The sequence below is a fragment of the Podarcis melisellensis genome (assembly GCF_964234715.1).
Source record: "Podarcis melisellensis genome assembly, chromosome: 2".
NCBI lineage: Eukaryota > Metazoa > Chordata > Lepidosauria > Squamata > Lacertidae > Podarcis > Podarcis melisellensis.
In genome coordinates, this window is record NC_138529.1 from 110,638,607 (window position 1) to 110,666,546 (window position 27,940).

The 27,940-nt window shown below is 47.0% G+C and overlaps 1 protein-coding gene across 1 annotated transcript; it reads left to right on the plus strand.

Moving 5' to 3' along the window:
- Window positions 1–280: 280 nt before the first annotated feature.
- Window positions 281–27,940, plus strand: LOC309364394 (von Willebrand factor A domain-containing protein 7-like). Its single transcript, XM_081901580.1, has 18 exons — window positions 281–559; window positions 2,357–2,479; window positions 3,915–4,094; window positions 5,550–5,625; window positions 5,861–5,952; window positions 7,765–7,929; window positions 8,783–8,992; window positions 11,036–11,174; window positions 12,014–12,150; window positions 12,888–13,166; window positions 14,751–14,966; window positions 16,620–16,792; window positions 17,855–17,969; window positions 18,618–18,822; window positions 21,757–21,838; window positions 23,159–23,382; window positions 24,493–24,612; window positions 27,757–27,940. The coding sequence occupies exons 1-17, from the start codon at window positions 307–309 to the stop codon at window positions 24,599–24,601; spliced, it is 2,778 nt and encodes a 925-aa protein (XP_081757706.1). The 5' UTR covers window positions 281–306; the 3' UTR covers window positions 24,602–24,612; window positions 27,757–27,940.

Below are 27,940 nucleotides of genomic sequence, written 5' to 3' on the forward strand. Positions count from 1 at the left end.
TGTGGAAAGGCAGAGATCTGAACTGAAGACTGGGAGAAAAGGAAAAACTGAGAGATACCAAAACCGTCAGACTCACCCATCACTATTTGTAAAGTATCTCCCTTTCAGCTGGGAGGTTGTGGTGCTTTGTGGCCAAGCAGTAATGGTTTGGGAGAGAGGTTTTTCCTGGAATCCTTTGCCTGGCTGCTGTATGCGTAGGAGGAAATGGATTGAACAGGTGAGGGATTTCCCCTCTTCAGACTCAAGCTATTTAACTGGCAGAGCAGAGGAAGGCACAGGATCTCTTTTCTGCCCCTGCTGCAAAGCATGTTGCTTTCCGTGGGCATCCCTGTGCTCCTCTGCCTGGGCACCGTGAGCGGGTTCCTCCCCAACCACGAATCGGGGGGCATCGATTCGACAGTCTTCACAGATGCAGACATCACGGAAAAAGGGGTCCTGCGGGCTGTTGCCCATTACATGGAGACGAACCCACTGCCTGGAAGATCTCCCATGGCCCCGGGAGAGCTGGAAAACATGAAATCTCTGACGGCGACTGAACTGTTCAGGGCCTTTTTCAAAGGTAGGCTTGGGAAACAGGAGTGTGAAGACTAGAACTAGAAGGATTGCTTCTGCTCAGCCTATTCCTGCACAAAACCTCCTTTTCTATATCTCCGCCGCCTCTTTTCACTTGTCGCCCCCCCCCAGCTCCTTACCACCCACATGAAATTAGGCTGAGGTTCACAAGCGCCTGGAGGGGACGCAGCTTGCCCACCCCAACTTTTGCATAAGTCGGTGCTGGGGCTGTTTTAAAAAAGCCCTTCCATTTTTATGTACGGATTTCAAGGTTCGAAAACCAGTCACGCAATCTGTCCCCGTTTTCATTTTCTTTATATATACCGTATTTTTTGCTCTATAAGACTCACTTTTTCCCTCGTGAAAAGTAAGGGGAAATGTGTGTGCGTCTTATGGAGCGAATGCAGGCTGCGCAGCTATCCCACAAGCCAGAACATCAAGAGCGATTGCTGCTTTCACTGTGCAGCGATCCCTCTTGCTGTTCTGGCTTCTGAGATTCAGAATATTTTTTTTCTTGTTTTCCTCCTCCGAAAACTAGGTGCGTCTTGTGGTCTGGTGCGTCTTATAGAGCGAAAAATACAGTAGTTGTTTATTAAATTTTCCATTTTGCAATTTAAAGTACTCGTTTTACGTCCTTAAGACATCAATGGCTTCCCTTCTTCTCTTCCCATGGTTCGTTTTGCATATCATAAATCCTTGCATGTTTTACAAAAACTACACCATTCAGTATTCTGTTATTGCATCCTTCAAAACTTGTTTATACTGTTGAATTTATCTTCATGCTGCCAGCATTTTCCGCTGTGTACACAACTGTTTCCCATATATTCAATAAACGTTTTCCAATATTCTTTGAGCGTATGTTCTTCTTGTTCTCTTATTCTATATGTTAAGTCTGAGAGTTGTGCTTATTCTGTCAATTTAAGTTGTCATTCTTCTCCAATTCGGACCTCACTCGTTTTCCATTTTGGGGCTAACAAAACATGGGCTGCAGTTGTAGTATAAAAAGGGTAAAGGGATCCCTGACCATTAGGTCCAGTCGTGGCCAACTCTGGGGTTCCGGCGCTCATCTCGCTTTATTGGCCGAGGGAGCCGGCGTACGGCTTCTGGGTCATGTGGCCAGCATGACTAAGCCGCTTCTGGCAAACCAGAGCAGCGCATGGAAACGCCATTTACCTTCCCGCTGGAGTGGTACCTATTTGTCTACTTGCACTTTGACGTGCTTTCGAACTGCTAGGTTGGCAGGAGCAGGGACCGAGCAACGGGAGCTCACCCTGTCGCAGGGATTCGAACTGCCGACCTTCTGATCAGCAAGTCCTAGGCTGTGTGGTTTAACCCACAGCACCACCCGCGTCCCTGCAGTAGTAGCATAAAGGTAAAGGTAAAGGTACCCCTGCCCGTACGGGCCAGTCTTGACAGACTCTGGGGTTGTGCGCCCATCTCACTTAAGAGGCCAGGGGCCAGCGCTGTCCGGAGACACTTCCGGGTCACGTGGCCAGCGTGACATCGCTGCTCTGGCGAGCCAGAGCCGCACACGGAAACGCCGTTTACCTTCCCGCTGGTAAGCGGTCCCTATTTATGTACTTGCACCCGGAGGTGCTTTCGAACTGCTAGGTTGGCAGGCGCTGGGACTGAGCAACGGGAGCGCACCCCGCCGCAGGGATTCGAACCGCCGACCTTTCGATCGGCAAGTCCTAGGCGCTGAGGCTTTAACCCACAGCGCCACCTGCGTCCCTGCAGTAGTAGCATACATACCGGTAAATATGGTAAGCTTTTTTGACACCTGTCCCCTTTTTTTCTCGCACAGCTGACGTCTCTCCCAATCGATTAGTCAAAGCCATACAGGAACTCATCTCTGCAAATAATCAAGTGGAGGTCAACTATGCTGAAAACAGTAACTACTTCTTCCACTGTGAAAAGATTGCCCCAAGTAAGTGCCCTGGGGGAGAGGGGGGGTGGAGCAGCGTATGGGGTGATGTGGGGAATTGTTGTTGCTTTAAGAGAAACACTGAACTACTTGCTAGCACAGGTGAAAGGTTTTTAATTAGCCACGTTACCTACAACAGTCCATATTTTTAGAGCTCATGCTTAGTTTATCCGTATATTATTATTATTATTATTATTATTATTATTATTATTATTATTCCCCACCCTTCTGCCTGATTTCACCAGCCACTCTGGGCGGCTTACAGCACATAGAAAAACATAGTAAAACATCAAGCATTAAAAACATCCCTATACAGTGGTACCTCGGGTTACAGACGCTTCACGTTACAGTCTATGCTAACCCAGAAATAGTACCTCAGGTTAAGAACTTTACCTCAGGATGGGAACAGAAATCGTGCTCCGGTGGCGCAGCAGCAGCGGGAGGCCCCATTAGCTATGGTGGTACCTCAGGTTAAGAACAGTTTCAGTTTAAGAACGGACCTCCAGAATGAATTAAGTTCTTAACCCGAGGTACCACTGTATAGGGCTGCCTTCAGATGTCATCTAAAAGTTGTGTAGTTCTTTATCTCCTTGACATCTGACGGGAGGGCGTTCCACAGGGAGGGTGCCACTACTGCAAAGGCCCACTCAGTGTTCGGGTTGAGTGATGGAGGTGGAGATGCTTCTTAAGGTTAACAGGCCACTACTTACAGAAGATTTGGTTTGCCTAACTCAGGTTAGGAAGCTTCTGGCCCTCCAGATGTTCTGGATATTATCATCTCCAGTAACAGCAACAACAAGAATTTTATCATTTATACCCTGCCCATCTGGCTGGGTTCCCCCAACCACTCTGGGAGGCTTGTAACACATAAAAACAAAAAGGTAAAAAGGTAAAGGACCCCTGGACGCTTAAATCCAGTCAAATGCAACTATGGGGTTGTGGCGCTTATCTCACCTTCAGGCCAAGAGTGCCAGTGTTTGTCCGCAGACAGCTTTCTGGGTCATGTGGCCAGCATGACTAAAGCGCTTCTGGTGCAACGGGACACCGTGATGGAAGCCAGAGCGCACGGAAATGGTGTTTACCTTCCCGCCAGAGTGGTACCTATTTATCTACTTGCACTGGTATGCTTTCGAACTGCCAGGTTGGCAGGAGCTGGGACAGAGCAACGGGAGCTCACCCCGTCGCGGGGATTCGAACCGCTGACCTTCTCATCAGCAAGCCCAAGAGGCGCAGTGGTTTAGACCACAGTGCCATGGGAGCTGGAATCTAACCATACCTGGAGAATCCCTGGAGAAATTCATTCCAGGGAAGAGTACATGGCTTCCAGTTAGGCTTGAGACTTGACATTTCTCCAGTTTAGAAGTTAAGAGTTCAGAGGAGGAGGAATTCAGAGGAGGAACAGGGATATAAAAAGTTCCCCTGTGTTATCTATTCCCAGGTATAACGCAGATGCGAAACCTGAGGGACTCCATGCTAAGTAGCTTAAAGGAACCTGTGAGTTCATCAGATTTGGAATCGGCTCGACAAAGTGCTGGACAAGCTCTGCACATCCTTCAACAATTCTACAGTAACACCAACTGGCCTGAGCTGGGGAAAGGTGGAACATACGATCACCTCTGTAAGTCAAAATGGATCTGAAAACCCTCTCTTGTTTTCAAAGTTAAACATAAGAAGTACAGCAGTACCTTGGAAGCCGTTCCGGAAGACCGTTCGACTTCCAAAACGTTTGTAAACCAAAGCGCGGCTTCCGATTGGCTGCAGGAAGTTCCTGCAGCCAATCAGAAGCTGCGGAAGCCCCATCAGACATTTGGCTTCCAACAAAGCGTTCAAAAACCAAAACACTCACTTCCGGGTTTCGATCGTTCGGGAGGCGAAAGGTACGAATACCAAGGCGTTTGACAACCAAGGTACGACTGTATTACTTCAAAGAAATATAGAAGCATGCAATCCATTTGCATTCCAGGTCCCCAAACAATGCTATCCATAATCAGTATAAGAAATCCAATATCAACTCATTTGAGAGGTTTCATTGCATCCTAATATAAATATCTCCAATTGCATATTTTTTATTATATAGATCATTTGTTTAAAAATAAAGAGTTTCTTGCAATTATGGTAGAATTCCTCATTTTTTGCATCCTTTCATAACTTTATTTGTCCCTGACTGGATGAGTGAGCTTGATCATATGCAAAACTAGGCAAATACATTCAAGAGAGTCGGTGGGGATCTGCAAGACTGATCCAAATCACCTTTTGCATTTTTTTTATCTACCTGGTTTTTAAAACGGACATCCCTTTTTTCCACTCATGCTCTCAGATCACCATACAGAATCATCATAAACCTGCCTGAGCTGCCGATTGTCAGGTTTACATGGAATTCAGCGGAGTCTAAAGCTGTGTACCCACCATATATTTAAAGCACATTCCCCCTCTCCAAAGATTCCTGAGAACTGTAGTTTACTCACCACAGAGCTACAACTCCCAGCGCCCTTGGCAAACTACAGTTCCCAATATTCATTTTGGGAGGGAGACACACATGTGCTTTGAATGTATGGTATGTAAAGGTAAAGGTAAAGGGACCCCTGACCATTAGGTTCAGTCGTGGCCGATATAGAGCTCCAGTACAACGTAACTGTAACAATTTTCTAAAACTATCCAATCACTGAACGTCACTTTCGATCCCTTATTTGCATAACTATCTATAGTATATCCCTGCTGGCCCAGGGTGAGAACTTCAGTACATAACAGCGCTCATCTCGCTTTATTGGCTGAGGGAGCTGGCATACAGCTTCCGGGTCATGTGGCCAGCATGACTAAGCCGCTTCTGGTGAACCAGAGCAGCGCACGGAAATGCTGTTTACCTTCCCGCCGGAGCGGTACCTATTGATCTACTTGCACTTTGACGTGCTTTCGAACTGCTAGGTTGGCAGGAGCAGGGACCGAGCAACGGGAGCTCACCCGTCGCGGGGATTCAAACTCCCGACCTTTAACCCACAGTGCCACCTGCGTCCCCGTATGGTATGTACCCAGACTAAAATAGTTTTTTTTTCCTCCCGTTATGTTTGCCCTACAGTAAACCCAGCCAGTCCTGCTTTCCCTGTTGCTCCCGCTTCTAAGGAAACCTGCCGCGACTGCAGCAAAGATGCAAGGTAAGAACCCATGGGCACCCATAGGTGATGGTTGAGAGGGAGAAACAGCTGTTGTTCTATTGTGGCTGTGCAGGCAGAAAACAACAGAGGAGTGCCACTGATTTGTCTTGCTCCGTAGCACCTCAGAGTGCCCCTGGCGCATAAGTGAAAATTGTGTAAGTGGGGAGCACCCTTCAAATGGTAAACTTATTTCTAAGCAGTGCATTTTCCAACTTCCACGTTCTCTGTTTAACAGCAACCAGTTTGTGTGCGATGGAAACATCCTAGTGAACGACCTGCTGACAAGCGGGTACAAGTTGTCAGCATCATGCAGGCGTAAACCAAAAGGTAAGGCCAGTGATTTTCTTTTCATGCCATTGAAAAATGTATGGAGGACAGGTGGACACAAGAAAGGCGACTTCTGAGTTCATTGCATGTCTGCACCTACCTCCTACATGCTGACTAAGAGACAAGGACTTCTTGGTGGTGACTCCCTGGCTAAAGGAGTTTGCTTGCCGCCCAGTCAGCATGGCCAGTGGTCAAGGCTTGTGTCCAGCAACAACTTCTGGAGAGCCACGGATTCCCCACCACTGATGTGAAGACTAAAATGTCCACCTCGTTCCCATAACTGAAGCTGATGACCCTCACAACTGTGTTTCCCTAACTAATAATAATTATAATAATAATTTATATCCCACCCATCTGGCTGGGTTTCCCCAGCCACTCTGGGTGGCTTCCAACAAGACACTAAAATACAATAACCTATTAAACATTAAAAGCTTCCCTAAACAGGGCTGCCTTCAGATGTCTTCTAAAAGTCTGGTAGTTGTTTTTCTCTTTGACATCTGGTGGGAGGGTGTTCCACAGGGTGGGTGCCACTACCGAGAAGGCCCTCTGCCTGATTCCCTGTAACTTGGCTTCTCGCAGTGAGGGAACCGCCAGAAGGCCCTCAGTGCTGGACCTCAGTGTCCAGGCTGAACGATGGGGGTGGAGATGCTCCTTCAGTTATACTGGACCGAGGCCATTTAGGGCTTTAAAGGTCAGCACCAACACTTTGAATTGTGCTCGGAAACGTACTGGGAGCCAGTGTAGTTCTTTCAAGACTGGTGTTATATGGTCTTGGGGGCTGCTCCCAGTCACCAGTCTAGCTGCCACATTCTGGATTAGTTGTAGTTTCCAGGTCACCTTCAAAGGTAGCCCCACATAGAGCGCATTGCAGTAGTCCAAGCGAGAGATAACTAGAGCATGCACCACTCTGGCGAGACAGTCTGCGAGCAGGTAGGGTCTCAGCCTGCATACCAGATGGAGCTGGTAGACAGCCGCCCTGGACACAGAATTGACCTGCACCTCCATGGACAGCTGTGAGTCCAAAATGACTCCCAGGCTGCGCACCTGGTCATTCAGGGGCACAGTTATCCCATTCAGGACCAGGGAGTCATCCACACCTGCCCGCCTTCTGTCCCCCCAAAACAGTACTTCTGTCTTGTCAGGATTCAACCTCAATATGTTAACTTAAATGATCCAGCCTAGCAATTCTTCTTCTTCTTCTTCTTCTTCTTCTTCTTCTTCTTCTTCTTCTTCTTCTTCTTCTTCTTCTTCTTCTCCTCCTCCTCCTCCTCCTCCTCCTCCTCCTCCTCCTCCTCCTTTACATTTATATATCACCTTTATTTTACAAGGATCTCAAGATAGCGTACCTGGTTCTCCTCTTCCCCATTTCATTCTCACAGCAACCCTGTGAGGTAGACTAGGCTGAGAGATATTGGCTGGTCCAAGGTCACCCAGTGAGCTTCATGACTGAGTAAGGATTCGAACCCTGCTCTCCCAGGTCATAGTCCAACACTCTAACTATTACGCTGCACTGGCTCTTATGAAGAAGAAGAGTTTGGATTTGATATCCCGCTTTATCACCACCCGAAGGAGTCTCAAAGCGACTCACATTCTCCTTTCCCTTCCTTCCCCACAACAACCACTCTGTGAGGTGAGTGGGGCTGAGAGACTTCAGAGAAGTGTGACTGGCCCAAGGTCACCCAGCAGCTGCATGTGGAGGAGCGGAGACGCGAACCCAGTTCCCCAGATTACGAGTCCACTGCTCTTCACCACTACACCACACTGGCTCTCACTTATGCGTCCTCCATTCTCTTTCCTATATTCTCTCTGTAGGCAAATGTGGACATGGCGGAAGAAATGACCCGGCCGAAATGTTCCCTACCACAGGGGGGATCAACAAGGAGACAACTGACCCCCGGCTCTCCCCGCACTATCAGTTGCATCAACAAGCAGCTGAACTGGCCATACAAGCCACAAGGGACTTCTTTGTAGGAGATGGTATGGTTCATTGACCTTTCAGCACAGGGATAAATAAGACCTTTTTCTTCTTCCAGGCCTTTTATGACCTTGATATAGTTGCAACCCTTGTGGTGGTTTTAGCTCTTGTGATTTGTTTTGGCTGTGGCTGTCACTAAATTATGGGACTCCCTTCATCTTATGGTGTTTGTTGTGCTCTGAAGGCACGCTTGTGACACATGATATAGACATGGATCATTAGACACCACCTTGTTCCTGTAATTGTTTTAAACTGTTTCTTCGCGTAGCGTTTTAAACTGTTGTGACTTGCCCTGAGACCTTATGGTGAAGGGTGTGAAATAGATAAACAAACAAATAGGCCCATGGACCGATTCCTCACCCTGGACCTATCGCTTTTGTTCTTTTGCCCATAAAGGCCATGTCACCATCCACCATACCACTCTGAGACAAGGTATTGTCCAGTGAAAATAGGGAGGCCCTATGGAAAAGTGCAAGGGACGTGGGTGGCACTATGGGTTAAACCACAATCCCCGCGTCGGGGTGAGCTCCCGTTGCTCAGTCCCTGCTCCTGCCAACCTAGCAGTTCGAAAGCATGTCAAAGTGCAAGTAGATAAATAGGTACCATTCCGGCGGGAAGGTAAACAGCGTTTCCATGCGCTGCTCCGGTTCGCCAGAAGCGGCTTAGTCATGCTGGCCACATGACCCGGAAGCTGTACGCCGGCTCCCTCAGCCAATAAAGCGAGATGAGTGCCGCAACCCCAGAGTCAGCCACGACTGGACCTAATGGTCAGGGGTCCCTTTACCTTTATCTTTTAAGGAAAAGTGTATAGGCATAACCTGTTTTTCCTCCGTTGTGGGTTTTTGTTTTTTTCAGGGTACGGCCTGCTGGACCAGGTGGGCAGTGATACCTTTAAGAGGTTTTTCAACTTGGAAGGCTATTCGCTCACCTTTGTAATAGACACAACTGGCAGCATGTCGGAGGATATCCACCATGTCATAACCACCTGCAACAACCTCCTCCAGGAATTTTCCAGCTCCCCGGATAAACCCTTTAACTACATTCTTGTTCCTTTCAACGATCCAGGTGAGAGGGCAAAAAGGCAGAGCTGGTTCTTCCCACGCCAAGTCCGCTTAGTCTGAAATTGCCTGCCTTCCTTTGCTCTGCTTCTTTTCGGAGAATCCAAATAACATTGTTGCTCACCTGTTCTTTTCTTAAGTGACTTCAAATGATATTTTGGTTAAATTAATATACAGGCAACTCCCCCATTTGTGTGGGGGTTACGTTCTGGGTCATCATGCATGTCGGTGCAGCGTAAGCCCACCCCACCCCATTCTGCCCCCTCCCTGCCCCATTCCAGGACCATAAATGGTCACGCATGCCTTGGTTGCACACAAAATGGTCATTCCCATAATTCTGTTCCGCTTGGTATAAAGTGTAAAATTGCATAGGAATAGTTAAAAATGACTGCCAAGTACTTGCAGTTTATATATTGTGTATTTATATTGTGTGTTGTTTGTTGCGTGTCGAGGTCCCCAGGTCCACCCCAATAACTCACACATCACACAGAATTTTTGTTTAAGGTTTTTGGCATAATTTTGGCCACAACTTTATTAAAATACAAATTTGTGAGTGGTTGCTTAGGCATTGGTTGCGACTATCTGCCCCCACCACGGGGGACAGACTGACATTCCGCACGATGCGAAAGTCAGAATGGGGGAATACACTTGGGGGTTACGTGGAGCAGGGAACCTGCCCTCACCCCAAATGAAACCAGGAGCTCATTGCTATGGCCCGAGCCCCCTTGATAGAGTGGACAAGCAATAGTTAGCCCCCAATTCCTTTAACGGAATCCCTTGCAGCAGCAGCATTAGAGGGGCAGGCACAGCCAATCCATGCCCCTCAACCAACCAAACCATAAACCAGTGCCTAACCGCAACCTTACAAGTTGTGACGATTTGCTATGCAGTAGGCAAAAACCAAATGGCCCCAGCCAATCAGCCAGATGGACAAAATTCCTACCAGGCCCCCGCTCCAAAGCAGACGACCCCATGACAGGCATAGCAAGGTCAAAGCGAACAACCCTATTCTAGGGAGGGAGGGACGGGCAATCCGCTGCACGGGCGAAAAGAGGAAGTCCTAGCCTCGTGCAAGGAGTTTTAGCACTTCTGGCTGTCAATCAATAAATGGCAACATTAATTTCTTCCCAACAACAAGGGAAGCCCGAATCGCATCAGTGGCCAACGATCAGTTAGCCCGCCCCCAACTTTGGAGTGTCCTGGCAGCCCCCACCGCAACACGCTTTGTTGTTGTTATGTAGCATTACCTGGCATTAGAATTCTGTGGTTTCCGCAAAGCAATTTATGTCCTTCTTCACTAGACGTACCATATTTTTCGCTCTATAGGACGCACCTTGTTTTAGAGGGGGAGAACAAGAAAAAAAGATTCTCCCCCTCTCTGCTCAGCACCCCTTCAGCGAAGCGGCAGGAGAAACAGAGCCCCTTCCATTTCTCCTCCTGTTTGGCTGAAGGGGTGCTGCGCAGCTCTCCCTCTCTGCTGAAGCCAGGAGAGTCTTGCTCTCCTGGCTTCAGCAAAAAGTACCCAAAGCCTTCGAAGCACAGCGGGACCACCCACTGCACTCCGGAGGCTTCAGGCAGCTGTCCCTGAAGCTTGGAGAGCGAGAAGGGTCGGTGCGCACCGACCCCTCTCGCTCTCCAGGCTTCAGCGAAAACAACGTGAAGCCTCCGGAGTGCAGAGGGAGTGCTCCCTCTGCGCTTCAGAGGCTTCGCGTTGCTATTGCTGAAGCCAAGGAGCCTGCATTTGCTCCATAGGACGCACACACATTCCCCTTAATTTTTGGAGGGGAAAAAGTGCGTCCTATAGAGCGAAAAATACGGTAAATTGACCAAGCAAACATTGACTAATCACAAAAATAATATCAGGTTTGAATTCTTCTCACACACACACATCCAAAAAACCCGTATTTTAAGACCCCTTGTTGAAGAAATTTGCCGAAAGTAAGTTTCACCCCAAAAAATGACATACCCTACGTGACCCAGCTTAAGGTATGTCTCTGCCTGCCAGCTCTCCATTGCAGATACTCAGTCCCTCTCATATCTATCCCTGCAGATGTTGGCCCAGTCCAAGTGACTCAGGATGTGGAAGAGCTTAAGACCTTGATCTCTAACCTCAGACCTACAGGTGGCGGTGACTGCCCAGAGATGTCTTTGAGTGGCCTGAAGTTGGTTTTGGAGCACAGCTTGCCAAGGTAATAGACCTGGCCTTTCCCGCCTTATTCCTAACATAAATATTCCCGTTACCTTCATTCCTCCATTCCTAGTACCTTTGCTTGAGTACCTAGAAGTCACTCCACTCATTCTCCCTTGCGACCTGGAACTTCTTCCCAGGTCATCTCCTTGTGGTCACCTCTATTCTTTCAAATCCCCACCACCACCAGTTAAGCCTTCAAAACTCCAGTCCTACCCCACCTGCCCCCAACAACAAGTATGTATTGAGTGGCCATGTTCCAACAATCATATCTCCATTAAATAAGCTGGGGTCGGAAGAAGCCTCATGAACATGCGCATATCCCCTTTATGTGAACCAGAAAATGAACCAGTTAATTTCCCATTAACCTCTAGAACATAAGAAGAGGTCCACTGGATCAGACCAGAGGCCGATCTAGTCCAGCATCTCACTGCTGAACTATGGGAAGTCCAGACACAAGACATGGGCGCATTAGCCCTTCCTCTGATCCTGAATCACTGCTATCAGCCTCCAATAGCCTCAGGAATTTCTCTAATCTCCTTTGAACACTACCTCTTTGTTGTAGAGAATTCCATGGTTTAGCTATGCACAGCATGAAGAAGTCCTTCATGCCCCAACGCTCAGCTTTGTTTGATGGCCTCTTGTTCTGGTATCAGGGTGGGACCCCTCCAACGGGTAGAAAAACCGCTCTCTCTATTCGCTTTGGAACATGCCTTGGTATTACACCTACTTTGAACTAGCGTTTGATATCCTGACTTCTTCAGAAGGCATTAACTATCGGTTCGGTCAAAATGGAAAACTCTAGTTAGCTTCCTGATTTGTTCTCTTCCTTGCACAAAGGTCCAAGATCTACACCTTTACTGATGCTGGAGCCAAAGATGAGCACCTGAAAGATGAAGTCCAGGTCCTACTTGATTCATCCGGGTCTGAAGTGAATTATCTTCTCACAGGGTATTGCTCTAGCCGGAAACGCAGAAGTATGTATAGCTCTTGGCAAGCAATGAGAAAGAGGGCATTTTCATTGGTGGGAGAGTGTTCCACAAATAGAAGGATGGGATCCTTGAGAAATCAGCAGGCCCACCTCCCGACTTATGCCAATATAATTCTTCTCTGGTGATCATTCGTAGCCAAGTATGATGGTCTTCCATAAACACAGTTTCAACAATGAGTCCATAAGTGACTGTGGAGGCCAATTCTGGATCCACAGTGGTTTCCAGGTGGGAGTTGATCACAGTGAGGGTTTGCCAAACGTGCCTTCCTCTTAGCGCATTTCTCGTCCTGAGTTTGAGTGTCTTCGAAGCCCATGACACCTTTGGTAAAGACTGTTCTCCAATTGGAGCGCTCACAGGCCAGTGTTTCCCAGTTTTCAGTGTTTATACTACAATTTTTAAGATTTGCTTCAAGAGAATCTTTAAACCTCTTTTGTTGACCACCAGCATTACACTTTCCATTTTTAAGTTTGGAATAGAGTAGTTGCTTTGGAACACGATCATCAAGCATCTGCACAACATGACCAGTCCAGCGAAGTTGATGTTGAAGAATCATTGCTTCTACACTGGTGATCTTTGCTTCTTCTATTACACTGGCATTAGACAGGCGAACCTTATAAGCAACTGCTGCCAAAACACCCACTGTGGTTTGCCTTTCCTCCTGTGAACATAGAAGAGGAGGAGGCCAGGTTTTGAGACAAAAACTCCATCCTTCCTCTCCACAGGTGCTGCCGAAGAGGCTTCTGGGAGAAGTTATGCTAACATCTATGAAGAACTAGCTGCTTATTCCGGAGGCTTCTATGTGAAGACCACCAAAGGCGAACTCGACCAGGTCTTGGGCATCATGGAGCTGTCTCTGAATGCCGCCCCGGTTACGGTGGCCCATAAGCAATTGGATGGGTCTCAGTGCTCCTTCCCTGTGGATGAGACCCTCACAGAAATCACAGTCTCCGTCAAGAGCTTACACTCTTTGGATTTCACCATTACCGTGAGGCAACCTTCAGGTACAGCTTGTTCACAAAACGAAGCAGAGAGCTTTCCTGCAAAAGTATGGTGGGGGAAATGAAAATTGTGGAGACTCTTGTGTGGTTTGCCATCTCATCCTCCACACAAATAAGGGTGAACACCTTTCGGCCTGAGGGCTGTGTTTCCTTTTGGGCTACCGTCCAGGGACCCCACGTCAGCGACAGGCAAAGCGAGAGGAGAGCGCTGGCAGTAAATGTTACCTTTGTGCAGTTAAGAGAGCTTCTACACACATTCACAGGCCTACGTCTCTATCAACCGTCCAGGGAAATGAGGGGCATGATCAGAGTTCAAGAACATTTAAGCAAGAGGGGTGGGTACTCAAGGAAGGCATATCCTCCAACATATCTCTGAAGAAAATAGGGACGTCTTATTCCATAAGAATAATTTTATTATTTACACCCCGCCCATCTGACTGGATTTACCCCAGCCACTCTGGGGGCTGGCGGTGGTCCCACGAGACAACAGCTGCCCCAACCCCCAGCAACAACCTGTGACATCAAGAAAGGGAATACCTAGGTGCACAAATGGGTTTTTTAACCTGAGTGCCTCCAGTGCAAGTCTGACACTCTAGCCCAGGCATCCCCAAACTCTGCCCACCTGTTCGTTTTGGGACTACAATTCCCACCATCCCTGACCACTGGTCCTGTTAGTTAGGGATGATGGGAGTTGTAGTCCCAAAACACCTGGAGGGCCGAGTTTGAGGGTGCCTGCTCTAGCCACTCTAGCCACCTGAATCATACTGGGATCTTTAAATCAAACTGGCTCTTTGGATTTAAGGGAAACCTGGGGGGGGGGGATTATTATCATTTTGTTAAAAAAAAAAAGAAAGGAGAGAGAGGAGAAGAACATAACACTGTATTTATTTTTTAAAGAACTCATGTTTGTTTGCTGCAGGGTTTTCTTTATTATTAATCAATTAATTTTTATTATTTTATTATTAACTAATTCATATTTTTCCCTATTTCATGGGGGGACCCCCCACCCAAAGCATAATACAACAAATGTATGTTAAGGGGAAGGTATGTTGAGCATAACAACCAGCTGTGGTGCACATTCACCAGCCCTCATGGAGAATGTGCATACTTCCCAGTCAAATATACTGTATTTTTTGCTCTATAAGACTCACTTTTTCCCTCCTAAAAAGTAAGGGGAAATGTGTGTGCGTCTTATGGAGCGAATGCAGGCTGCACAGCTATCCCAGAAGCCAGAACAGCAAGAGGGATTGTTGCTTTCACTGCGCTGCGATCCCTCTTGCTGTTCTGGCTTCTGAGATTCAGAATATTTTTTTTCTTGTTTTCCTCCTCCAAAAACTAGGTGCATCTTGTGGTCTGGTGCGTCTTATAGAGTGAAAAACACGGTACATAGTCTTCAACAGGGCTTGGAGAACTTGCATTTATTGAGGGTGTGAAGCAGGGGCAGTAAAGAGTGTGGCCAGAAGAGAGGTTATTGACCATGGAGAGGGACAGACAAGGAGGACTGCATTTGTCCACCGGGCCTGACATTCCCCACCCCTGCTCTGCCCCTCCTGCAACCTTGTCTGTCTTGGTGTCATCCTGTGGCAGGTGTCTCACCGTCCACTCACACAGTGATCAACACAGCCAGCCACAAGATTGTGAAGGTGTCCCCCATCCCTGAGCGGGGCATGTGGACCGTGACTGTGTCTCCCAGCGGCTCCTACGAGGTGGAAATCGGGGGCAAGAGCTTGCTAGACATATCCTACCAGATTATGCAGAAGCAGAAAGAGTACGTGCTTCCGGTCCAGGGAAAACCTGTGAAAGGTACGTTTGGGGGGATTTGAAGCAGCCATAAAGTGGGCAGGATTATCTTATGTTGTGGTTTAAGGCTAAAGGAGCCGGCGTACAGCTTCCGAGTCATGTGGCCAGCATGACTAGGCCGCTTCTGGCGACCGAGAACAGTGCACGAAAACACCGTTTACCTTCCCGCCGGAGTGGTACCTATTTATCTACTTGCACTTTGATGTGCTTTCGAACTGCTAGGTTGGCAGGAGCAGGGACTGAGCAACAGGAGCTCACCCGGTTGTGGGGATTCGAACCGCTGACCTTCTGATCGGCAAGCCCTAGGCTCTGTGGTTTAACCCACAGTGCCACCCATGTCCCTGTTTAAGGCTTACAGAGCACCTAAAGAGTTGTACAGATAGTAAAGGCCAGAGGCTCTGGCTTCCTCCGCTATTGAGGGGGCCGACGTCACGCAATGTGTCAATGTAGCATGCGTCTAGGATTCAGCCCTTGTAAACAGCGTCCTGGGGGAAATTGCTGAAACGTACGGGAAAATCCAGATGTACGGCAACTCAGGTCAATAGTGTAGATTCTGGCGGTTTTCATTAAAAATAGCTCAAAAACTCAACAACTTTGGCCAATGAAAGCTCAACAACTTTTGTGTCTGGATTTCACCTTTTGGAATATGGCAATAATATGGCAACTCTAATGGCAACCCAGTGTTTATTTACTCCCCGATATTCCTCAAGAACTTCATTTTTGGCGAGGGGGCCAGATTTTGCAAAGCTCAACAACTTTGGCCCAAAGTTGAAATATGGCAGCCCTAAGTATGCACAACGTTACTGCTCGATATTGAGGGGGCCCAGCCCCCACCTTAAGAACTTGGGGGGGGGGCAGCTGGCATGTCTGTTAAGGGCGCTCCCAAACCTGTCATTAGCAGCATGTTTGCCATGTCCCATGCACTCATTTTTGGGTGTTCATCTGCATTACATTGAGCTATGGTTTAACCTGCTCATCCCCTCTCATCCCCGTTATGCAGGTTCCCTGTTTGCAGGCTCACGATCTAATAAAAAGGGGGTAGGGGACAGGTTGGTCTCCCCCTTTGCCATGATGTTCTTCCTGGAACACCCATGGGAGATGCTATCTCCCAGTGATCCTTTTTCCCCCCCAAAAAATTAGTCATTTTATAACACAAATAAACAATACAAACAGAAAAACAAACAATGCAAACGAATTCTTGTCTTATCCTTATTTTTTCTACACATTGTTAGGTGAGCTTCCCCAAGTCCCCCCTATCTGATTTTCATTTTACCTCATCTTTAGCAGTTTCATATATCATAATTTTTAACCATTTTTTATCACTTAGTTTTACCATAAAAATCTTCACATTTTATCACTGACAAATAATACTATTCTATTCTCTTCTACTTCTAACCCTACAGCCTATATCCACTTCCAAAGCTATTCTAAGATTTAAATATTAACATATTTTTTCAAATATTCTTTAAACTTCTTCCAATCTTCTTCCACTGTCTCTTCTCTATGGTCTCAGCGTCTCCCAGTCAGTTTGGCAAGTTCCATATAGTCCAACTATCTCCCAGTGACCCTTGGTCTGGATGAGCTCAGTGGAGATACTGAAGTGATAGGTGGAGATTTCCAAGGATGTTCTTCTAACTTCCTGCATCTTTGTTCCAGGCTCCAACTATACTGTCTCGCTGAGGCTGGTGGGTGGTGCTAAAGGTGCCCGGGTCCAGCACCTGGTCCCTATCTCTGGATTGGGGAACCCCCTAGACTCCATCACTTTGAACCAGACCTCTGATGCCCTTGGCAATGTCCTGGCTATTGCCCCTGTTTTCTTGCACACTCCGGTAAGTACCCTTTCCTCATGTCATTTGCTAAAGACTGGTGCCAGTTGCAGGGCCGGCTCTACCATTGGGCAAGGGCAGGACCTCAGGTGCAGAACCAAATGCAGCTTTCCAGTACTCCTACTATGTTACTACCAAGACCTTCCCGGACTAACCCAGAAACAAATGTCAGGACACGGGTGGCACTGTGGTCTAAACCACTGAGCCTCTTGGGCTTGCCGATCAGAAGGTTGGAGGTTCAAATCCCCGTGACGGGGTGAACTCCTGTTGCTCTGTCCCAGCTCCTGCCAACCTAGCAGTTCGAAAGCACGCCAGTGCAAGAAGATCAATAGGTACCGCTGCGGCAGGAAGGTAAACGGCATTTCCGTGCGCTCTAGTTTCCGTCACAGTGTCTCAGTAGCGGTTTAGTCATGCTAGTCACATGACCCAGAAAGCTGTCTGTAGACTAAGGCTGGCTCCCTTAGCCTGAAAGCAAGATGAGCGCCTCAACCTCATAGTCGCCTTTGACTGGACTTAACCATTCAGGGGTCCTATACACACACACACATACATATATATGATAAATAGGTAAAGGGACCCCTGACCGTTATGTCCAGTCATGAACGACTCTGGGGTTGTGACGCTCATCTCGCTTTACTGGCTGAGGGAGCCGGTGTTTGTCCACAGACAATTTTTCCGGGTCATGTGGCCAGCATGACTAAGCCACTTCTGGCGAACCAGAGCAGCGCACAGAAACGCCGTTTACCTTCCCGCCAGAGTGGTACCTATTTATCTACTTGCACTTTGACGTGCTTTCGAACTGCTAGGTTGGCAGGAGCTGGGACAGAACAACAGGAGCTCACCCTGTTGCGGGGATTCAAACCGCCGACCTTCTGATTGGCAAGCCCAAGAGGCTCTGTGGTTTAGACCACAGCACCACCTGTGTCCAATATATATGATACTACTAGGAAAAGAAATGGTCGGGTATGAGGGGAGCTGTAGTCCAATGACTTCTGGAGGGCCACAGGTTCTCCTGCCCTGCTTTAAAATATCTTTAACAATATTTCTCTCTCCTCTACCTTCCAGACCACGCTGCTGAGTGTGGAAGGCCTGTCTCCAGAGAATCTGCCCTTTTCGCGAGTCAGCAGCTACCCCATCAGCACGGAGTCCGTGCAGATTCTACCTGTGCCAGACCAAAACAGTGAGTATGGTATTCAAAGGCAGACTGCCTCCAACAATGGAGGCAAAGCATTAGCTCTCATGACCAGTAGCAGCCACCTCCAACGGTGAGATGATGATGGTGGTGGTGCTGGTGATAATAATAAGAATAATAAGAATACCAATTTATTATTTGTACCCCACCCATCTGGCTGGGTTTCCCCAGCAACTCTGGGCGGCTTCCAACAAAGATTAAAAATCTTCCGACAAAGATTAAAATGTCACACATTAAAAACTTCCCTGAACAGGGCTGTCTTCAGATGTCTTCTAAAAGTCTGGTAGTTGTTTATTTCCTTGGCTTCTGATGGAAGGGCGTTCCACAGGGTGGGCGCCACTACCGAGAAGGCCCTCTGCCTGATTCCCTGCGACCTCCCTTCTCGGAGGGAGGGAACCGCCAGAACGCCCTCGGAGCTGGAACTCAGCATCCAGGCAGAACGATGGGGGTGGAGACTCTCCTTCCAAGTGCTGAGAGGTGCTAGGTGCCCCCTATTCCCCCCCTCACATAGCTACAGAATGGTTTGACAACCAATGCGTCCTCCCAGGCTGAACGATGGGGTTGGAGACACTCCTTCAAGTATACTGGGCCAAGGCCCAGCTGCCAGTACCTGCCCATGTTCTCCTATCTATCCAGGCACAATGGCACCTGGCGAAAGCCTGGAGGTCTCTGTCATGGTGGTGAACGAAGGGACAGCTGCCGCCTTCTCCTTTAAAGTCTGGGATGACTTTGGTTTCCTGGAGAGCTTTACACCAACAGAAAGTTTCCTAAATTCGGGAGAGAGCGTCGTCCTCAGGGCAACCTTCACGGCGCCTTTGAAGAACAGCAGCTTTACTTCCAGGTAGGACATCGTCACTGTAATGGTCTGGAATATGAGTGGCAGGTTGAAGTGCGACCATGGACGAGGTGCCAACATTTGGGAGGTCTATGGGCAGGAAGCAGTCTGAAGACCATGGGTCTGAAGACCATGGGTAGGCAAACTAAGGCCCGGGGGCCAGATCCAGCCCAATCTCCTTCTAAATCCAGCCACAGACGTTCCAGGAATCAGCGTGTTTTTACATGAGTAGAATGTGTCCTTTTATTTAAAATGCATCTCTGGGTTATTTGTGGGGCATAGGAATTCGTTCATTTCCCCCCCAAAAAATATAGTCCGGCCCCCCACAAGTTCTGAGGGACAGTGGACTGGCCCCCTGCTGAAAAAGTTTGCTGACCCCTGCTCAAGACGGACCAACTTTGATGGTGTCAGTCTTCAGGGAATTCTATCCCTCCCCAGTAGCAGCAAGAAGCAGAGAAAAACAAGGAAGAGTCCTTACAAATGAGTTTATTCAGTGATCACAGCGAGAGACAAAGGAATGCAGCCTGACGCCCAATAATGGCGTTGCTCCAACTGAGTTCCTCCCCGCTTCCTTCCTAGCAACAGCTCTTCCCCTTACAGGAGCTGACAGGGGCTAATTGACTGTGACTCCTTTGCTCTTGCACTCTCAATGAACGCCATGATCTGGGAGAAGGGGGGGTCAGAAACATCTCCAGTGATAATGTGTCAGCTGGCTGCTCTGTCTCTGTCTCTCCCCCCCCTTCTCCCAACACCTCCCAACTCTTCTGTTTGCCTGTCTCTGAGCTGTGACCTTCCTCAAACCACTGCTGTTATTCAATACGGTGCTACCTTGGTTCTCGAACGGCTTAGTTGTCAAACAAATCAGCTCCCGAATGCCACAAACCTGGAAGTAAGTGTTCTTGTTTGCGAACGTTTTTCGGAAGTCGAATGTCCAGTGTGGCTTCCACTTGAGTGCAGGAAGCTCCTGCAGCCAATCAGAAGCCACACCTTGGTTTTTGAATGGTTTCAGGAATCAAACGGACTCCCGGAACGGATTAAGTTCGAGAACCAAGGTTCCACTGTACTGCCTTCCTCTTCTCTTGAAGCTTCAGGAGAAGGGGGGTGGTCTCCACCATTTATGTATAAGCTAAACAAGCTATAGCTTAGGGCCCCACTCTCTTGGGGGCCCCCAAAAAAATTAAAGAAAAAAACTGGATGTACATTTACAAAATATAAGATAAAAAACAAAAACAAAACCTACATACAGCAACACTGTTTTGTGTTGTGTAGGCTCCTATGACGTAAGGAATGGGCCCCGCCTGCTGGCCTGCTCCCTAAAATATCACTGGTTTGCTCATTTCTGTATATAGGGTGCCTACATTCTGCATGGACCAGTTGCATGGCAACATGAGCAAATGGCTTTAGATACCTGTTAGGTCCATAAATTACCATATAGCATATATTCAACACAAAAAAACAGTGACACTTTGTTGTTGACAAAGGACAGCTGGACATATAAATAGCCCCATTATCTTCAGTAGCTTAGGGCCTCATCAAACCTAAATCCGGCCCTGCCACCGTTCCTCTTCAATCTCGTCCCCTTCAGATATTCCCTGACAGATGGGCACAAACAGGTTACAGGTTGCTGTTGTTGGTTTCTGTTTGTGCCACTGTGCAGTGTTTGGAGTCACAAGACTCTGTTTTGCATACCAGAGATTCCAGGCTGTTGGAAGTCTCACGAAAGACAGGAGATGGATGTAATGTTACTGGTTTTCTGTTCCTTTGTTTTCCAGTTGCTCTCTGCTTTCACAGAGAGAGCATGTATATTTCTTTTCTGTCTGCGTAGCTAGAAATAAAGCATAGCGATGTAGCTCATATTTCTCGTCCTTCCCTGCATGCTGGATACTCTGTGTAATGGGGGGACGTGCTTAGATCCTCATCAAAGGCTCAGGTCATTAATCACATCGGAGGACTCAACTGGAAGAGTCGCTCAGTCGAACGCAAATCCGACAGCTGTATCCCAAATCAGACCATCAGTCCATCCAGTTCAGTATTGCTACACTGGCTGGCAGCAGATCTCCAAGGTTTCTTTTCCAGCCCAACCTGAAGATGATTGAGCCTGGGACCTTCTGAATGCAAAGCAACTGCTCTATTGCTGAGACACAGCTTTTCCCTTGATGCACTTTAGGGCCATAGGAAGCTGCCTCACACATCGTCAGGCCAATGGCCAGTCCAGGTCAATACTGGCTGCCCTGACCCACGGTGGCTCTCCTGGGTTTCAGGCAGGAAATATTCCCAGCCCTGCCAGAAGATGCCAGGGTTTCGCCCATGCAGAGTGAATGCTCTGCTGATGAGCAATGGCTCTTACCTGGCTGGGGGGGGGGGGAGCTGGTGCAAAGACTTGTGGATTCCCTTGGCAAGGAAAGGCCCTCCAGATGTTTATGGCTGCAACCTCCATTCGCCACAGCCAGCATGGAGAGTTATGGTCCAAAATACCTGGAGGCTGCCACGTTGTTGATAGCTATGCTGAACTACCCCTTCTCATCTACACTCCTTAAGGTAAAGGTAAAGGGACCCCTGACCATTAGGTCCAGTCATGACCGACTCTGGGGTTGCAGTGTTCATCTCGCTTTCTTGGCCAAGGGAGCTGGCGTACAGCTTCCAGATCATGTGGCCAGCATGACTAAGCCGCTTCTGGTGAACCAGAGCAGCGCACGGAAACACCGTTTACCTTCCCGCCAGAGCAGTACCCATTTATCTACTTGCACTTTGACGTGCTTTGGAACTGCTATGTTGGCAGGAGCAGGGACCGAGCAACGGGAGCTCACCCCGTCGCGGGGATTCGAACCGCCGACCTTCTGATCAGCAAGTCCTAGGCTCTGTGGTTTAACCCACAGCGCCACCCCTTACCCCCCCCCCCCCAAAATGCACTCTGTTCATCATTACCTAATGTTCTTTCAGCACCGCAACGTTCACAGCTAAAAGCTCAGCAACTCAAAACTACCTGAGACTGCCCATCACTGTCATTTCTGAAAATGATACGGTGAGTTCTCACTCCACGTTGATATTCACTAATACATGATAGTCAGTGAACAATTGCCTGCTGCCTAAGAATGTAAAAAGAGATGGTTTTCTGTTCTGCCCTGCTCACTGCAATTCATCTTCCACTGCCCAAAATTATGTTATTTGTCTCTCAGTCTGCTGAGGTGAAATTATGTAGCTTGCATAATCTGCGTAATTAATTTTGCAGGTTACATAAGTTATGTTGTCATCATGTTATTCCACCCCCATTCGTTTAAAATGCAAAGGAAACACAATCCAATCCAAATTGGGGGGTTTGTGGGAGGGACATAATCAAGTACATATTTTTGTGTGGACTGAAAGCAACAGCAGCAGTGAATACCAATCTTATTTGCTGGATTGGTTTTTGTTCCAGATATGGGACAAATAAGTGATTGCAGTTTCCGCTCCCGTTTCTATTATTGTGAGAATTCTCTTACATTCCTAAATGCCTCCCATTTTGAGAAATGTTGTTGTTTAGTCGTTTAGCCGTGTCCGACTCTCCGTGACCCCATGGACCAGAGCACGCCAGGCACTCCTGTCTTCCACTGCCTCCCACAGTTTGGTCAAACTCATGCTGGTAGCTTCGAGAACACTGTCCAACCATCTCGTCCTCTGCCGTCCCCTTCTCCTTGTGCCCTCCATCTTTCCCAACATCAGGGTCTTTTCCAGGGAGTCTTCTCTTCTCATGAGGTGGCCAAAGCATTGGAGCCTCAGCTTCACGATCTGTCCTTCCAGTGAGCACTCAGGGCTGATTTCCTTCAGAATGGATAGGTTTGATCTTCTTGCATTCCGTGGGACTCTCAAGAGTCTCCTCCAGCACCATAATTCAAAAGCATCAATTCTTCCGTGATCAGCCCTTTTTAATCCGTGTGGGTGTGTTTTTAATAAAAACCTGCATGCAAATTTATATTTAAACATACACACACATATGCATATATAAACATATATATATATATATATATATATATATATATATATGCATGTATTTAAATATATAATGGTTAAATACAAATTTGCATGCAGATTGTTTTTTTAAAACACACACACACATTAATGTGAAAATGGGACTTATGAACACATGTGAAACTGACATAGACAAGCAATATACTGATTGATCCATCTGCCGTTCAAGGGTTGCCAACGTGGTGCCCTCCAGACTATAATTCTCATCAGCCAATAGTCAGGAGTTGTGTGTCCACCAAGAGAGCACCATGTTGGCTACCCAATTCCCAGCAGAAAGTGGTCTTTACAGATGGCTACTCTTGGTTCTTCCTAACCAACCTGTGCTCCATCCAAACAGAAAACAGATGAGATCCCACCAAACTACGCGCTTCTAGACCTTTACATGCCTTGTGTAGCCAGATTCCAGCACAAGCCTACCTGCTCTCGGCACATTTGGAAAATGAGGTTCTCTGCAATGGATAATCACAGTGCTGTCACGGTCCAAATCAGTGCAAATCCTTCTGGTCTATCCTGCAGCCCACGGGGGACTGACGGCAGCAAGGAGGTCATCTGTCACTATCAGTATGTATATCCGGTTTCTAGAAATCTGATGGCATGGTGCAGAAAATGACCACTGATCATGGAGCCCCACAGCGGAGGCTGATTCCTGTTTTCCTCTGCTTGCTTGCTTTTTTATTATTATTTGCATTTTATTTATTTGTTAACATTCTTATATTACATTGGTAAATGTTGTCATATTACATTAGAGGACTTATAATATAATTTCCAACATGTATACAAAAATTATATACAAATTTTATATACCTAGAAAGAAAATGAAACAAAAAAAAAGAACAAAGAGAAAAAACAAAAACAATCCCCCCCCAAATCATATGCATACCAACACACTAGACTTCCTGTCTATCCCGTTGTATATTCCTTTTTTACAAATGAATGTACTCTTATTATTGTATATTTCTTTACATTTTATCTAATATTCCTATATCAATATGTGCTCTTAGTCTTATTTCTCTAATCAAATGCTAGCATAGATAGCGAACCTTTACAGTGGTACCTTGTGTTACATACGCTTCAGGTTACATACACTTCAGGTTACAGACTCTGCTAACCCAGAAATAATGCTTCAGATTAAGAACTTTGCTTCAGGATGAGAACAGAAATCGTGCTCTTCTGCGGCAGTAGAAGGCCCCATTAGCTAAAGTGGTGCTTCAGGTTAAGAACAGTTTCAGGTTAAGAACGGACCTCCAGAATGAATTAAGTTCTTAACCTGAGGTACCACTGTACCGTATTTTTGAACATATGTTTTATATCTATCCCACTTTTCCATAAATTTTTGTTTTGAATTGCCTTTCAAGGTATTTGTTAACGGTGCCATTTCAGCAAATTCTTGTAGCTTGTAATGCCAGTCCGCTATTGTCGGGGCTTCTTGTTCCTTCCGAGCTGCGGCCGTTGCATATAAGAATACCTCCTTAAAGGCCTTCGGGATGTCCCTGCCAACAATGCTTGCTTTCTTTTCAACTAATGTTAACAATATTTCCCAATATTTCCCCATTCTTGTATATAGGGTGGGGTTTTTTGCATATCGTGAGACCATGACCTCTGAATCACACGCCCATCACAGCTTCCCTTCCTCTCATCTTTGGTTTATCGGCCTTGTGTCTTCTTTTGTAGGTCGAACTGCTGTTCTCCTTATGCAGAATTCCTGATCAGCGATGAAAACGGGAACACAAACACTTTTACTGTAGACTACAGACGATCCCGTCCTGTCGCCGCCTCATAAACCTACAACAGGTATAACACGCAGCAGTTCTCCAATGTTTGGGGCAATGTTCCCTTCCTGTAACTGTAGGGATAGGGAAGGAACTCAGCTCAGGTTGCATTTAAAGGCTTTCCTTTAAATTCACGCTTTCCGAAACAATGCACACAAAACTGAAACACAGCTACCCGTCAGGATCCATACATGCCTGAATTTTGCAACACAGTTCTCCAAACAAAAAATGATGGCAGAAATGCATGTATTACAGTGGTACCTCAGGTTACAAACACTTCAGGTTACAGACTCCACTAACCCTGAAATAGTACCTCAGGTTAAGAACTTTACCTCAGGATGAGAACAGAAATCACGCGGTGACAGCGCGGCAGCAGCGGGAGGCCCCCTTAGCTAAAGTGGTACCTCAGGTTAAGAACAGTTTCAGGTTAGGAACGGACCTCCAGAACGAATTAAGTTCTTAATCAGAGGTACCACTGTATTAGGGGAAAGTGTATGGGGGAAGGGTACATGCAAAACATTCAAAAATATATTTTATTAGGGGGAACTCTATATAATGTAAAAACTGCACACAAACATGCGCATTGTTAAATAGTGGGAAAGATGGACGAAGGACACAGCTCTGTTAGATTCACAGCTCTTTATTACAGCAGTTAGAACTGCTGCTGGAGTCTGACTCAGTGCAGCCTAGCTTTCTGCTTTATATAATACTAAGTAACTTGTAACAGTAGGGACACGGGTGGCACTGTGGGTTAAACAACAGAGCCTAGGACTTGCCGATCAGAAGGTCGGCGGTTCGAATCCCTGCGACGGGGTGAGTCCCGTTCCTCGGTCCCTGCTCCTGCCCACCTAGCAGTTCAAAAGCACATCAAAGTGCAAGTAGATAAATAGGTACCGCTCCGGCGGGAAGGTAAACAGTGTTTCCGTGCGCTGCTCTAGTTCGCCAGAAGCGGCTTAGTCATGCTGGCCACATGACCCGGAAGCTGTATGCCGGCTCCCTCGGCCAATAATGCGAGATGAGCGCCGCAACCCCAGAGTCGGTCACGACTGGACCTAATGGTCAGGGGTCCCTTTACCTTTAACTTGTAACAGTAACAACTCCCAACTAGCTAACCAATCAGAGAGCGACAGTTCTCGATCCTTCATTTGCATACTGGTGGCCCTGAGTGAGAACTGCAGCTAATCTTACATAACACGCATATTAGGAGAAAAATGCACCAAATGCTGGTGAATTTTCATGGATTCAATAATCATTCACAAATCACTGCAAAAATGTGGAGAACTTAATTTAAGACTGGGGGGAAATGAGAAAGAAGAAGAATGGACAGTTCTGTTCTTCCCTATTAGATTATGTTGCAGCCAAGAACTAGGACTCCTTGGTTCTCAGTGAGAAGAATGGATCCCAATGGGACAGGGAATGGAAATCATTTGCTAGGCCTGCTTCCAAACTAGCTGTTTTCTTTGGAACTGATATCACCATTTGGACAGGGAAATAAGATAGCACGACTGCCAAAAGCATTGCACTGGCCAGGAGTGGGGATGCTCAGGCCCAAGAGCTGGAGGTGATCTTTCAAACCTTTCTACCTGGCCCCGAGAGTGTAGGTGCAGGAGACAAAATGTAAGTATTAAACAGGAGAATTCCTGGATGCTAAGATCCAGATTTGGGGCAAGCACTCTTTGGTGAGGGAACCCCAGCAGAGATTTGAAATCACTAAATGTACCGCGAGGTGAAGTGTGGAAATATAGGCTGTTAGACCAACTCACACGTTGAGATTCTCAGGTAGACGGAGGGAACACAGACATGTTTGCCTAGTCTCTCCCGAGGTGAACTAAACCTGGCAGGACAGCTTACTCTATGGTTTTAACCCCTTCATGCATTAATTAGAGTTAAGCATGTTGGTTATATGTTATCCCACAGACAGAAGCCAGTCCCCTCACTGGCCCTGCTTCGCCCCATACCTGCTTGCCTCGGGCTGATGGGAAATGTAGTCCAAAACATCTGGAGAGCACTAAGTTGGCAAAGGCCCTTATAAAGCATCGTCAGCTTCTCCCTTAACTGACTCTTTAACTAGATATTTCCTTCACTGTGGCCACAACGTTACCGAATCAGCTCTTGTCATTTTTTGTACTCTGCCTATAGGACCTTTTAAGATCAATTTGTCCTTTAAAAAAGAAGTATTAAAAAATAACAGTTGCACTATTCAGAGGGGGGAAGAATGAAAGAGCGATTTCTGGTAGTGGAAGAAGTGGGAGCTCTGCTGAATTGGAATTGCTTCTGAATGAACATATGTTAAGAACCAGCCCTTGGGAGTGGGCTTTTGGGGAGTGTGATTTGAAATACAATTGCAAGTCTAAAATTGTGGTTTATTTACAGGTCTAGTTGCTGCTGAATGACAAACAGCACAGAGGTCGTGTGGTATAATGGCGACTGTGCTAAACTAAGACATGGGAAACTAGGGTTCAAATCCCTTTATATAAATATAATAATCATTAAAAAAAAACATTAAAAGGAGTTAGTGCTTCAGAAATAGTGCTTCAGGTTAAGAACTTTACCTTAGGATGAGAACAGATATCGTGCAGTGGCAGAGCAGCGGCAGTGGGAGGCCCCATTAGCTAAAGTGGTGCTTCAGGTTAAGAACAGTTTCAGGTTAAGAACGGACCTCCGGAACGAATTAAGTACTTAACCCGAGGTACCACTGTACAGGTCTAGTTGCTGCTGAATGACAGCAGAGAGGCCGTGTGGTAGAATGGCGATTGTCCTAAACTAGGACTTGGGAAACTAGGGTTCAAATCCCTTTATATAAATATAATAATATTTTTTTTAAAAAAAAAATCATTAAAAGGAGTTAGTGAGGGAATAACTCCAAACGCATAAGGAGTTAGCAGAGGAACAGGAGGACTGGGAGTCAGCCGAGTTGCTATCTTTTTCTCTTGACAGAAGCTGTGTGCCCATCTGACTGGCAGAAAAATAAACAGAAGCAGCTTCTCCCATTGCTGCTTCTCTAGGTCACAGTTCAAGCTGCACCTGCTGAACACCTGCCTTGAACTATGGAAGAAGCAAAGGACATATGTGGCACCCCTAAAGTCCTCCCTGGGTCTGGGGATTCGAGAGAGGGAGGACACTTTTCATGCAGAATCTCTTATTTTCTCTTTCTCTCTCCTAACAGCTGAACTGCATTATATGACTATCACAAAAGGCAATAAGCTTTGGAGAGTCACATTTCTGGTTTCGTGGTGCCATTTGAATCGGGAAGGAGATACTATCCAGATGTTCAACTGCCAAGTGGTGATCCGGCTACATTGGCAGCCTCCATTACACCCACAGCCAAATAAAACAAACTTCAGAAAGCA